This window comes from Gymnoscopelus braueri (assembly GCF_963280865.1).
Source record: "Gymnoscopelus braueri genome assembly, chromosome: 17".
NCBI classification, from domain to species: Eukaryota; Metazoa; Chordata; class Actinopteri; order Myctophiformes; family Myctophidae; genus Gymnoscopelus; species Gymnoscopelus braueri.
In genome coordinates, this window is record NC_137617.1 from 21,199,839 (window position 1) to 21,212,933 (window position 13,095).

The 13,095-nt window shown below is 40.4% G+C and overlaps 1 protein-coding gene across 1 annotated transcript in view; it reads left to right on the forward strand.

The window, feature by feature from the left end:
* Nucleotides 1-1,378: 1,378 nt before the first annotated feature.
* Nucleotides 1,379-13,095, forward strand: part of LOC308105038 (uncharacterized protein) — a gene marked incomplete at its 5' end in the record, with an annotated part of 51,889 nt that continues 40,172 nt past the window's right edge. Inside the window, 7 exons of the mRNA XM_080455673.1 lie at nt 1,379-1,420; nt 1,513-1,531; nt 3,781-3,832; nt 5,773-5,846; nt 6,490-6,585; nt 7,103-7,172; nt 7,454-7,528. Of these exons, the coding sequence (XP_080311799.1) occupies nt 1,379-1,420; nt 1,513-1,531; nt 3,781-3,832; nt 5,773-5,846; nt 6,490-6,585; nt 7,103-7,172; nt 7,454-7,528 (428 nt within the window). The remainder of the gene's footprint in view (nt 1,421-1,512; nt 1,532-3,780; nt 3,833-5,772; nt 5,847-6,489; nt 6,586-7,102; nt 7,173-7,453; nt 7,529-13,095) is intronic.

The following is a 13,095-nucleotide window of genomic DNA, read 5'->3' on the forward strand; positions in this document are numbered from 1 at the left end:
CCACTTGAAGAGAGTCCGCTGAAAAGAGATGAAAATATGAAATATGGTGTTTCTGAGAAGAAATTTAAGATCTGCTTTCAGGGTTACAGTAAATGGCTTTGGGCCAATATGTTTGTAATGCAGGACACCCTCTCTCAGACAGTTTAAACATTTCATTTTGTATGTTTGCATTTTAATTCCTCCATATTTTAACATCTTTTGTCATTTAATGGCCTACTTCGTCACGCTAAAGTGTCACACAAATGTAGTAAAAATAGCTGATCTACAAGCTCAAAACGCATCACATCGCGATGCGCTTTGAGCTTGTAGTTTTTTATTTTATTTATTCATTTCTAAGGCATGTAGGGTTTACGTGAGTGGGTGGGTGGGTGGGTTTGTGGATGGGTGGGAGTAATGTTAAGTGTTTCTATTTGTCAGTTTTTTGTTACTAAAACAATTCTGTGGAGGAGGCACGGTGGCGCAGTCGGTAGCGCTGTCGCCTCACAGCTAGAAGGTCTTGGGTTCGATTCCCGCCGGGGACGCTGTGGGCGCTGAGGGCGTGTCTTCTCCTCCGCGTCATCAGCGCCCATACCCTAGGTGGGGTTGGCGAAAGGGCCTACTCTGTGTGGAGTTTGCATGTTCTCCCCGTGTCTCCTAGGGTAGTTAATACCCTCACAAAAACATGTAGTAATCCTGGTCGCTATACCGCCTCCCCCATGACAGCCGGGGCGCCTGATGGAGGGGAAGGGAACTGGTTGGAATAACGTGTTCCTTCCACGCGCTACGTCCAACCAGGGAAACTCCCCCCTGTCAGGTGACAAGAAGGTCAGTTGGCTCTCATGCCTGAAGGAAGCATGAGCTCGGCCCTGGCCTCCCTACTGTGGGGGACTGGTGTAGTGCTGGTGTAGCGCCCAGGATCACTTAGGAAATTGGCACCGGGTGAAAGATATGGGTTACAAAAATCGCGGGATAAAAAAAAAAAAAAAAAAAAAAAAACAATTCTATGGAGAGCTGTATTATTTAATGGCTGAATGTTAAAATTGTTCTTATTCTCTTATAAAAACACAACACAGTAGTATAAATCAGCTCATCCAGAATTATTCTCAAATTTTTCATGTCATGTGTTTTCGGTTGCAGACATCCACAGAGTTCCTCGACTGTGGAACTCACTCTAAGAGCTCCAGTCTATTGATGCTTTCAAGAGAGGAATACTGTTTAAAGAAGTTGTCTTAAAACACAAGAATGGTTATTGTGAAAATAGGCTACACCAGTGAACGAAAAAAAATACTTGTTTAATTGAAAAAAACAAATGAAAAAAGCTAATTGTTATTATTCCTCAGGAATCGGAGTATGCTACAGCCGTACCAAATGGACTCAAGATACACTGGATTTTGATATCATGGAGGATTTCACAGAGAGCAGAGGGGGAACATTGCATAGGGTAAGATTTATGGTTAATTTAGGCTTATAAAGACTTCCCCTTTTTGAATATTGTGTTTGCTAGCCTATATGTGACCCATTTTTGTTTTATAGGTGTACATCTTGTTTGTGGGTGTGAGTAGAGAGTTGGTTTTAATTGAAATGCTCCAGCTATGTAAATGCTGTGTTATTGAGATACATGTTGGCTTTGAGTGATACATCCTATTGAGATTAATGGACTTTCCTGTCCTAGTCCAGTGAGTATTCATTACTGTATATGGACACCAGTGGTGTAAAGTAACTAAGTACATTTACAAGTACTGTACTTAAGTACACTTTTGAGGTATTTTTACTTTACTGGAGTATTTCCAATTTTCAATACTTTTACTTTTTTTACTAGTTACTAGTTACTTTGCAGATATAAATTAATATATTATAAAACATACATTAACCACTTTAGCCCTATTTTATACATAGGCTATTTGACAATAGCGGATCTACAAGCTCAGCGTTGTGAGCTTGTAGATCTGCCATTTTCAAACATTTTTGTACTTTACTTTTGGTACTTTAAAGTTGTACAATGCAAAATCACAACTAACGATTTTTAGCAACCTCTGCTGGTCACTACCGTCACTGCATAGAATTTCCGTAATCCTCGATTACCCAGAATTCCATTCGTTTTCACCGGAAGCCGGAAGCGTTTCAAAAAGCGATCTTTTAATTGTTTTATACTATCTACGGATCGTTTCTCTTAGCCAGTGGAGCATTAGTTACCATGAGCTGTGCTTTCTTTTTCTGTTCTTTTTCGATCTTCTAATCCTACATTCTCTTAAAATCAGCGTGAGGTTCCTTTTTGTTATTAGCGCGATAGTTCCTGGCCAAACAGGAAACCGTTGCGGTAGTTCCTGGCCAAACAGGAAACCAGTGCATTTCCACCTCCGTTTTCCGGCCAGATGACGTCATTTCCCCGGGAAAGTCCCCCCAGTCCACGTTCAATATAAAATATATAAATAAAAAGCTTCCGGGGGTGAAATTCATGGAGTGGGTGTTGTGAAACTTTTGCCACTCACAAAAGATATACAATTTAACTTTAGTTTTGTTGAAAACGTTACCCAGTATGCCTTTAAGTATATTTTGATGTCAATACTTTTGTACTTTTACTCAAGTAACATTTTGAACACAGGCCTTTTAGTTGTAACAGAGTATTTTTATATTGTGGTATTGCTACTCTTTCTTAAGTAAAATATCTGAGTACTTCTTCCACCACTGATGGATATTATTTGTATCTCTGGGAACCCAAACTACACAAAAATCCTCAGTGTTCATTTAACTCTGAGAGTGCACACAAATAATGTAACCAAATGGCCCCCCAATTGGTTCCATTATTTGTGTGTGCGCTCCACTCTTTTTACTGACCCGTAGGGTCCACTGGGTTCCTAAGTATCAACTTTTCACTAGGGGATTGACATAGGCTCTGGACACACCTATGACAATCTCATTATTATATAACACACTCATTATTCATTTATTTGGTGTAGCTGTGTTGTTTACTAGTCTGCCATGTTTTTAATCTGCTCTGCTGTAGTTTTTTCACCTGAAGTGGAAAACAAACTACACAATCAACCTAGGATGTTGCGACCCCTTAAGGCGGTTACACACCGGCGAATATAAGCAAAATTCGGACTTGTTCCGAATAATTAAAAGACGCTTTTTCGCTTAGCTTTTTCGCTCCATGTACGCTTGCATTGACTTTATAAGGTTTTAAAAAAAAACATATTATTCGCATGAAAAAAATCATGCTTTAGTGTTGACAAGTACACAACCTATGCATGTGTTAGGTGTCGTGCAATCTGGGAGCTCATTTGTTAAAAATAAAACAACTAAAAATCTGTCTTGAGAGTTTATGTGTGGTTTGACTGTGTCTTAACAGCTCATGCAGCAGAATGGAGAGGTGTGTGTGTGTGTGTGTGTGTGTGTGTGTGTGTGTGTGTGTGTGTGTGTGTGTGTGTGTGTGTGTGTGTGTGTGTGTGTGTGTGTGTGTGTGTGTGTGTGTGTGTGTGTGTGTGTGTGTGTGTGTGTGTGTGTGTGTGTGTGTGTGTGTGTGTGTGTGTGTGTGTGTGTGTGTGTGTGTGTGTGAAGCTCAGTGATGTGACTATCAGCATGGATTAACAAGGAAAGGTAGCCTGTGTTTTTCTCTGACTGTCTAGTCGGATTTCCATCTCTGTGTGTCTGTCACACACACACACATACACATACACACACACACACACACCTGGTTTAAACTGCTGCTGCTGTCTCATCTTATCTCATCTCATGTTGTCTCCCTCCAAACAACTCACTCTTGTTCTGTGTGTGTGTGTGTGTGTGTTCTCTGCCAGTGAGATGCCATCATTCCTACGTTGGGACACAGAGAGGTTGGATGGGCTGTTTACTGGTAAGTAGAATCCGTGTCTCTTTTCCTGGTCTGCGTTTTGTCATCATTGTTTGTTTCTGTGTCCTCAATGTCTGGCTGGATCCTGAGAACCTCCTTGTGCCAATTTGCAACTTGCCGTTTAGTTGTTTCCTGGCTTGCCTGGACCTCTGCACAGTTTAGGGCTATAACTATCGATTATCTTAGCCATTATTCTATTGATTTTTCTTTTAATGACCACAGTACGTATTAATCTAACTCTGAGAATCAGAATGTACAAAAAGTGGTCCAGTCTAACGGAGAGACATTTTCAATTCAATCTTCAATTCAATTTTATTATTGTGCCAAATCACAAAAAGTTGTCTCAAGACACTTTATACAGTATAGAGCAGACACCCGACATTGTCGGAAGGAAGGAAGGAAGGAAGGAAGGAAGGAAGGAAGGAAGGAAGGAAGGGAGGAAGGGAGGAAGGGAGGGAGGGAGGGAGGGAGGGAGGGAGGGAGGGAGGGCCTGTCATTTTCAGAGTAATGGGACGTTGCCATGTTGTTGAAAGTGTCAGGTTAAATATCTCCGCCATGTAGGCTGAAGGCAACGGGAGGAGGCTTTGTATATTTAAGTTATTTTATTTTTCATATCTGCTGCTTCTTATTTATGTGGTGGGTGTTGTGCTGTGTTACCAGGTGAACCACTGGGGGAGCCTAGAGAGTACCTGGCAATTCTGATATCTGTTCTGTTTGCTTTAATATTGCATGACAGAAAAGGAAAAAGAACGCCATATTTTGAGGGGAGAGCTGTGCTTTCGGCTTCTATTGCAGTGGTTCTCAAATTCGAAGGACCTCCATAACTCTCAGAGTTACAGACCTTCAAGGGTCCATTTGGAACCCCCTCAAAGAACCCCACTTTGAGAACCACTGTTGTAATGCATGCGTTTGCCCCATGTATGTCTACTGAAGCAGGAGGTCTCTACTATTAAAATAATCGTATAACTCGCTGAATTCTCCACAGATTTTCCCGAGGATTGGTTTGTTAGAAATGTACATGCTGTTATGTTATGGTATAGCTTGCATGGTAAAAAAAAACACACCATATCTTATGTAGATAGTAACTGTAATGGTTATAAAACAGTTTTAGTCTCAGGTTCTTCCATAACTCAGTTCATTTCTTGCAGTGGAGTTATAGCAAGCTGCCCTGCATAATATGGGAGCGGTGTTGACGTGCGACCCCAGTCTATTTATGTGTATACCGCACCAAAAGAAGCTTGCCCCAAAACACAGTCGCCTCGGGGCAAATCCGGTGGTATTCACCTTGTTTTCCTAGACGTAACCTCAATAAACTATGCCTAAGCGTAACCTTATTCCTAAACGTGACCTCAGTAAACTGTGCCTAAACCTAACCTTATTCCTAAACGTAACCTCAGTAAACTATGCCTAAACCTAACCTTATTCCTAAACGTAACCTCAATAAACTGTGCCTAAGCGTAACCTTATTCCTAAACGTGACCTCGGTAAACTGTGCCTAAACCTAACCTTATTCCTAAACGTAACCTCAGTGAAACTATGCCTAAACCTAACCTTATTCCTAAACGTAACCTCAGTGAAACTATGCCCAAACCTAACCTTATTCCTAAACGTAACCTCATTAAAACTATGCCCAACCCTAAACATATTTCTAACCTTATCCTCAGTAAAACAAATACAAGAATACAAGAACCGCTGGTCCGCGAAAAAACATGGGGACGAGTTTTGGGGCGAATCTTCCGGTTACTATTTATGTCTATGGTCTCGCCCAGCGTGCTCCCGGTTCATCTTCTTTGAAGGCCTCTTCCATAACCGTTTGTTTCTTTGCAATCACAACGCGTCGTACCCGCGGTGCGTTGTGAGTTTGCGGATCGTCTATTTTCGCTCGTTAAAGTACAATGGGTGGTTAATGTATTGACTGTGTGTTATTTGCCTCTTTGTCCCAGGACCATCATGGCCCCTCATGGGATCTACAGGGCCGTTCAGAGACTGGAGTTGTGTGATTGTAAGACGGGACTTGGTAAGAATTAACGTTTGGCTTACTACTACTACTATTACTCAGTGGTGGAAAGCAACTAAGTAGATTTACTTAAGTACTGTACTTAAGTACAATTTTGTGATATTTGTACTTTACTTGAGCATTTCCAATATTTTTACTTCTACTCCACTACATCTCGGATCCAAATGTTGCACTTACTCCACTACATTTATTAGAAAACTTTAGTTACTACGGTAGTTACTTTGTAGATTTGGATTATTATTACAAAACAAGCATTAACCACTTCAGCCCTATTTACATTTTGGCCAGTTGAAAATAGCCGATCTACAAGCTCACAATGTGTCGCAACGCATTGTGAGCTAGTAGATCTGCTATTTACAATACATTTTATATGCTTGAAAACTTTCATTTCATTTTGCATAATGACTACTTTCTACTTTTGGTACTTTAAGTGCATTTTGATACCAATACTTTTGTACTTTTACTCAAGTAAATTTTGAATTCCGCACTTTTACTGTACTTGTAACAGAGTATTTCTACATTGCAGTATTGATACTTTTACTTAAGTAAAAAACTTGAGTACTTTTTCCTCCACTGCTATTACTACTACTTCTACTGTAGATTCCATGCAGGGTGTTTTCATATGATCTTTCTGTCATGAAAGGTGTGAAGATAATCGGAGGTTACAGAGGTTCAACCGGAGATGAGTTTGGCATTTATATCAAGAGGGTGATACCTGGTGGACTGGCCGACCTGGACGGTAGGAACATTACTGTCTGTCTGTCTGTGGCCTACTTGTTTGGTGACGCATTATGGGCTTGTAGATCTGTTATTTTCATTGTATGATTGAGGATAAGCTGCAATCCGGAACGTATTATTTTCATGAATACAATGTTAGTTTTTGCCAATCTGTATGATGGAGTATGTTTCTATGTTAATACAATACATACAGAACATCTGCAGTGGTTGGAAGTGGTCTCCCGCCTCTTCCACTGAGACATTTTAGACCCTGGTGCCCAGGTAGGACACCTACATGTTGACAAGTAGTACTGCCTGATGCTCATTAACACAATATCTTGTCTTGCCAAGTAGGGATTGTCTGTTGGTGGAGGCAGCGGTAGAAGTTTGGTATCACACAGGACATGCAGCATTTCAGTTTTAAGCATATCCCTCCCTGTGTTTCATACTGTATGTCTATTTGTTTTTCTTTTGTTTCATTTTTTCATTCAGCTCTCATCTCTCTCTCCCTCCCCCTCCCTCTCTCTCTCTCTCTCTAGGTAGGCTTAAGTCCGGTGACCTGCTTTTGGACGTCAATGACATCAGCTTGATTGGAGTCACCAATGACAGGTGAGGAGTAGGGTGCAACAGTTAATCCAACTAATCAATTTCATCAATTATTTAAAAAAAGAATTGATAAACGAGCGAAAGGTTTACAATTCAGATCGTCAAGGCAAGTCGGGGACTGTATTAGTCTCAATAGTCAGACAAATGTTAGATCACTGTGAGGTTAGGGTTAGGCATAGTTTTTTTGTGTGAGGCCGTCAGACCAACAGTACTCCGGAACAATGGCCAGCAAGTCAAGGCATGCAGCTGGAGACGATTGACATCTCTCTCCTGTTTCGTGATAGGGCGGTGGAGATCTTACGGACCGCGTCCTTCTCCAATCACATGTCTCTGTTGATTGCCACGGACGATGAATCCAGGTAATGATCCGACTTTGATTTATTCATCTATGCACACCACCCATTAAGCATTCATTATTATTAGGCTCATGTACTGTTCACAGTTTGTTCTTACTGCACAATACGCAATACAGTGTTTACTTGAAATACATTAGAAATGCAGAGCTTTTGCACATCGTAGTTATGTTCATCAAATTCAAACAAATTCTCACCGTTCCCTTGTTCTATGTCTGGGGTATAAATGACCTATTAGGGCATGTACCGGTACGTAAATGTAGCCCCACCATCGAGTACCAAAACTGCAGTAGGATTAGACGTAACACAATGTTGTCCCTGTGAAATGGAGATTATCAGTCTAGCAAAATCTATCACATTTTGTCATGCATTTGAGGTGAGTCTAAAGACTTTACCCCAACCCCTATATCACTCTGTATATCCCTACTTGACACCTTTTCTTTCGATTGATGCTCGTGGATGACCAAGATATGGCTACTTCTGTATGCAGACGTTATCTTGGTAATTTGTTCTCATGTTTTGTTTAGTAGATTTATTTTTCTCAACCAAAAATCTTAAGAATGTGATTGAGATAGCATGTTATTTAGACAGATGCTGCAGGTTCATTTTTACCTGGTATCCTACAGTTTCTTTGAGGCACTGCATTGTTGTCTCTGCGCTCTGCTTATGTGATTATTTACCTTGTTTGTTGGCTAGAGATAATACCCACTCTGCTTATACTCTGATCTTGCACTTATGAATTGCCCTGGATGATGAGCGTCTGCAATCCTTCATAGGGATCATTTGAGTCAGGTGTTTGTGTGAGCCAGTAGAGCACCCCTAAGGGGTATCCTGTGTGATTTAAACCACTTCCTGTTGTTCCCAGTGGGTAGTCGTACCAAAGATTGTTAATTTAGGAAGATACACCATCCCAAGCATGTTATTTTATTTTTTGTATAGCACCTTTTCAAACAAAGTTACAAAGTGCTGAGCAGAGCAAGGTTAAAAAAACTAAAACGACAACAAAGCAAAACAAAAATAGAAAAACTGTTTGATTAAACAAATAACAACATTAGGGTGTGTACAGTCATATACAAAACAATTAAGAAAAACACTTAGTGGTGAGGTAGTTTTTCAGTAGTGACTTAAACAGAGGCACGGATGGTGCTAACCTCAGCTGCACCTGCAGTGCGTTCCACAGCCTAGGTAGGGCAGCGAAGGCCCGATCACCCCGGGTTACTAGGTTAGTGTATGGTACCTCCAGGAGGGCCTTATCTGAGGATCTAAGAATGCGCTCAGACTTAGGAGGGGACAGCATATCAAAGATATAAGCAGGGGCCAGCCCATGCAGGGCTTTATAAGTAATGAGTAACATTTTAAAATCGCTCCTGGAGCTCACAGGCAGCCAATGAAGGGCATCTAGTTTTGGTGTGATATGGTCTAGTTTTTTCGTATTATGGAAGCCACTAGAGGCGAAATGGTACACAAATCCTACAAATGGTCTCCTAAGTAGGCGTGGTTTCCTTATTTTTCTCTCTTTATTTTTTAAACATTTGTTTGTTATACAAAATAAGATAATTGTTTCAGCAACATATAAAAGTATATACACATATTTTTTATTTTACATGTCTTGTTACAGATTTGTATGTTTATGACAAACTAAAAAAGTGTTAAAGAGAAAAATAGTGAAAACTGCAGATCTGCAAGCTCACAACGCGTCACAACGTGTTGTGAGCTTTGTAGATCAGCTATTTAAGCTAGTTTTTGAAATGGGGCTTTAATGGTCACTTTTTGGCCACTTTTTTCCTTTCATCTCTGATGACAGTAAAGAACAGAATAGGTTAGGTTATTTTGGTGTTTACATAACAGGTATCAAACAAGAAAGGTTGCAGATTGGCTCTCTTATCACCACAAAAGTTGGCATAGCAACCACCAGTAAACGGCAGGTAACTGTGTTTTGTGGTGACTCTTGCTGACTCAGTGTGGTGGCAAGTCTGAGTCTATATTCATCACTGTGGTGGAAGAAGTGCTCAGATTTCTTACTTAAAGGGATAGTTCACCTCCAAAAATACCTTTTCTATCGATTCATGGATATTTCTTTTGGTTTTTCGCATTCCTAAGACAATAATTTGATGACCGGTAGCGGTTCCGGTAGGACACACAAAGAGTCTCCTTTGTGTCTCCTACTGGAACCACTGTCTACCGGTCCTCTGGTCATCACATTATTGACTTAGGAATGTGACAAAAACAAAAAACATATAGTCTCCATGCATGGGGTGACTAATAGATAGAAAAAAAGTATTTTTTGGGGTGAACTATCCCTAGCAATACTGCAATACTACAGGCAAATGAAAGTCCTGTATTCAAAATGTTACTTGAGTAAAGGTACAAAATTATTGATTGAATACTTTATTAGTCAGACATGTAAACAGCACGAGGTACAGCAAGACATTAAGGCTAAAAGGAGAACACAAAAAAGTCCTGGGGACTTTCCATTGTGGTCTTATGTATTCAATTAATCAACATAGCAAAAAATAACACACTAATGCATATCATCAACAAATACAAAACACTATATGTACAAAGGAGAAAAGGGGAAAACATCAGCAGTGAATGACACCTACTTTCTGTTGGAAATTGCATTTACCCCCCCTTGTGGTCTCCTGATTTCGCCACATTTTGGTGGCAGAGTAGTGGAATGAGAATTTTCCCATGTTTGTTCTATATTTGGGTATAGTACCAGATCATTGTCGCTCCCTTTAGTATTGTGGGTGGGTGGGTGTCACTTTGGAGAAGTAGTTAGTCATATATGAGAGTATTGAGGCCACCCCTTTGACTATCTTAAATACTGTTGAGGAATTTTCCATGCTAAACCTCTATATAAGTAAGATCTGTCTTTATTGACATTAATTGACATCTGATTTAAGTTTGAACATCTTGTGCCCGAAAATAGCATCATGATCTCACAATGGACTGTCTGTGTGTGCTCTGCTCAAGGCCACCTGGGTAGTGCCTCTGACCCCCCCCGATAGAGTTCCTTTGGGAGGGGCTGAGAGGCATCCGTTTGTTTGATCGCCAAACGATTTAATAAATTGACCAAAGACAGCTGGTTTCATCTTATTTTATTCCTCATTGCGTTATTCAAAAGCAGCTATTTCAATACCAAACCTATTTTAATTGCTAAACCTGTCTTCTACCCTGAGCCATACCAGACTAGCAAAGTGTGTTGGAATTAGGATTGTCATGAGCTTTAGGCCGAGAAGTAGTCGAATCAGTTTGTTTTGGGAGGTCTGAAGCTTAGTTTTTAGTAAACGGTACTCATAATTTTGAAAATACAAAATCACAAATCTTCTCTTATGGTGGTTGGTCCCTGGCACAACATCTTTTCAGATGGGCGTCCGCAGCCAAATACATCTCAGTTAGTGGGTCCTTGGCATGTAAATGTTTGAGAAGCAGTGCTCTAGTACAGTGTCTATCAACCTTTTTTGTGCCAAGGCACACCTGGCATAGCCAAAAAATCCCAGGGCACACCTAGATATACGGTATATATAATTATATATATATATATACGGTATATCTATATACACACACTAGGGCACGTGCTGGGATTCGAGCAGACATGTACAAATGCTGATGCCAGGGCTCTGCCCGTGTCCCTTCAGCTGACGCGTTGTCACCGAAAAACGAACAGTGTCTTGTCGGATAGCGGTCAGGACGTCACAGGACATGGCATCTGCTGTGCCCTGTGCTTTTCCACCGTCAGGCCCGTCCGCAGGTCCACAAATGCACAGTGACACAATAGGGCCACAGCCCGATGACTGTTCATATAGGGACCTGAGTGAGAGACATTATAGGCTGGCCAGGTAACTAGAATTTGTCAAATACAACCCTTACCTTTTGGCAGTGGTTTTACTTAAGTAAAAGTATCAATACTGCAATGCAGAAATACTTTGTTACAAGTAAAAGTCTGGAATTCAAAATGTATTTGAGTAAAAGTACAAAAGTATCGAAAGTAAAAGTACTCATTGTGCAGAATGTCCCATTTCAGAAGTTCAAAATGTATAAATAATCTTTTGAAAATAGCCGATTGTGAGCTTGTAGATCTGCTATTTTCAAATGGCGGAAATATATATAGGGCTGAAGTGGTTAATGTATGTTTTGTAATAATAATCAAAATCTACAAAGTAACTAGTAAAGTTTTCAAATAATTATAGTTGAGTAAAAGTACAATATTTGCCTCTGAGATGTAGTGGAGTAGAAGTAAAAGTACTGAAAATTAGAAATACTCCAGTGAAGTAAAAAAATCACACCCTGTGTGAAGTGGGCGGTGTCTTGCTAGCTAATCACAATACTGAATGGAGTCAACCAATCATGTACAAAAGATAAATACATTTATTGAAACACTCTTTATGATGGACGAAACCATAACTTTAAAAAAACAAATTTATGTTTTTTTTTAAAGTTATGGTTTCTTATATAGGGCTATGCACATGTGTCATGTGACACTGGCCAATCACAGTCCTGAATAGATTGTGATTGGCCAATCACAGCGCAGGATAATTGTACAAATTTCCAAACCTCACTTATAGGGGCGGTTTCACTGCCCAAGATAATTGTACAATTTTCCAAACCTCACTTATAGGGGCGGTTTCACCGCCCAAAAATCACACCCTGTGTGAAGTGGGCGGTGTCTTGCTAGCTAATCACAATACTGAATGGAGTCAACCAATCATGTACAAAAAATAAATACATTTATTGAAACACTCTTTATGATGGACGAAACCATTAAGTTATGTTTCCTTATATAGGGCTATGCACATGTGTCATGTGACACTGGCCAATCACAGTCCTGAATAGACTGTGATTGGCCAATCACGGTGCAGGGTTAGGCGGGGTACTTTTTGGCCAATCACAGCGCAGGATAATTGTACAAATTTCCAAACCTCACTTATAGGGGCGGTTTCACCGCCCAAAGATACCTCAAAATTGTACATTCACAAGCTCACAACGCATCGCATGTAGATGGAAATACTATAAGACCTAGTACAGAGCCTCGATGGACCCCGGTCAACTAAGTGTATAGTGGTTAATGTACCATAGGTAGGTAGGAAGACATTTGGGATCTCTGAGTGACCGTGCATAAACACAACCTGTCGTCAAGAAATGGCAAAACCTCAGTGGCTGCAGTTACATGGACAGTTTTATTCGGAATGAATACACTTCTATTCGGAATGAATGAATGGATGAATTCATTCAGAATATAAATGCTCATGTAGACACCTCAATTGGAATAGAATATTCCATTCCAGTCTGACCCGAATTAATTTTCATTCGGGTTTGGAGGGGTGGTATAGACTGTTTGAATCGGTATATACCAATCGGAATTGACCATGTGAACACCTTATTCCGAACGGTCCTCTCTGTTTGGAATACATGCATTCCTTTGCGCATGTCCGTGCTTAGTAGTGCTGTCAGAATTGTCCAAAAATTACCTATCAAATCTCTAATTCGGCCACGGTTGGTGCTGAGAAGCGCTCGCTCCTGCGGGATAAAATGAATGATTCTATTCTATAGCGTCATTTAATAAGCCTGTC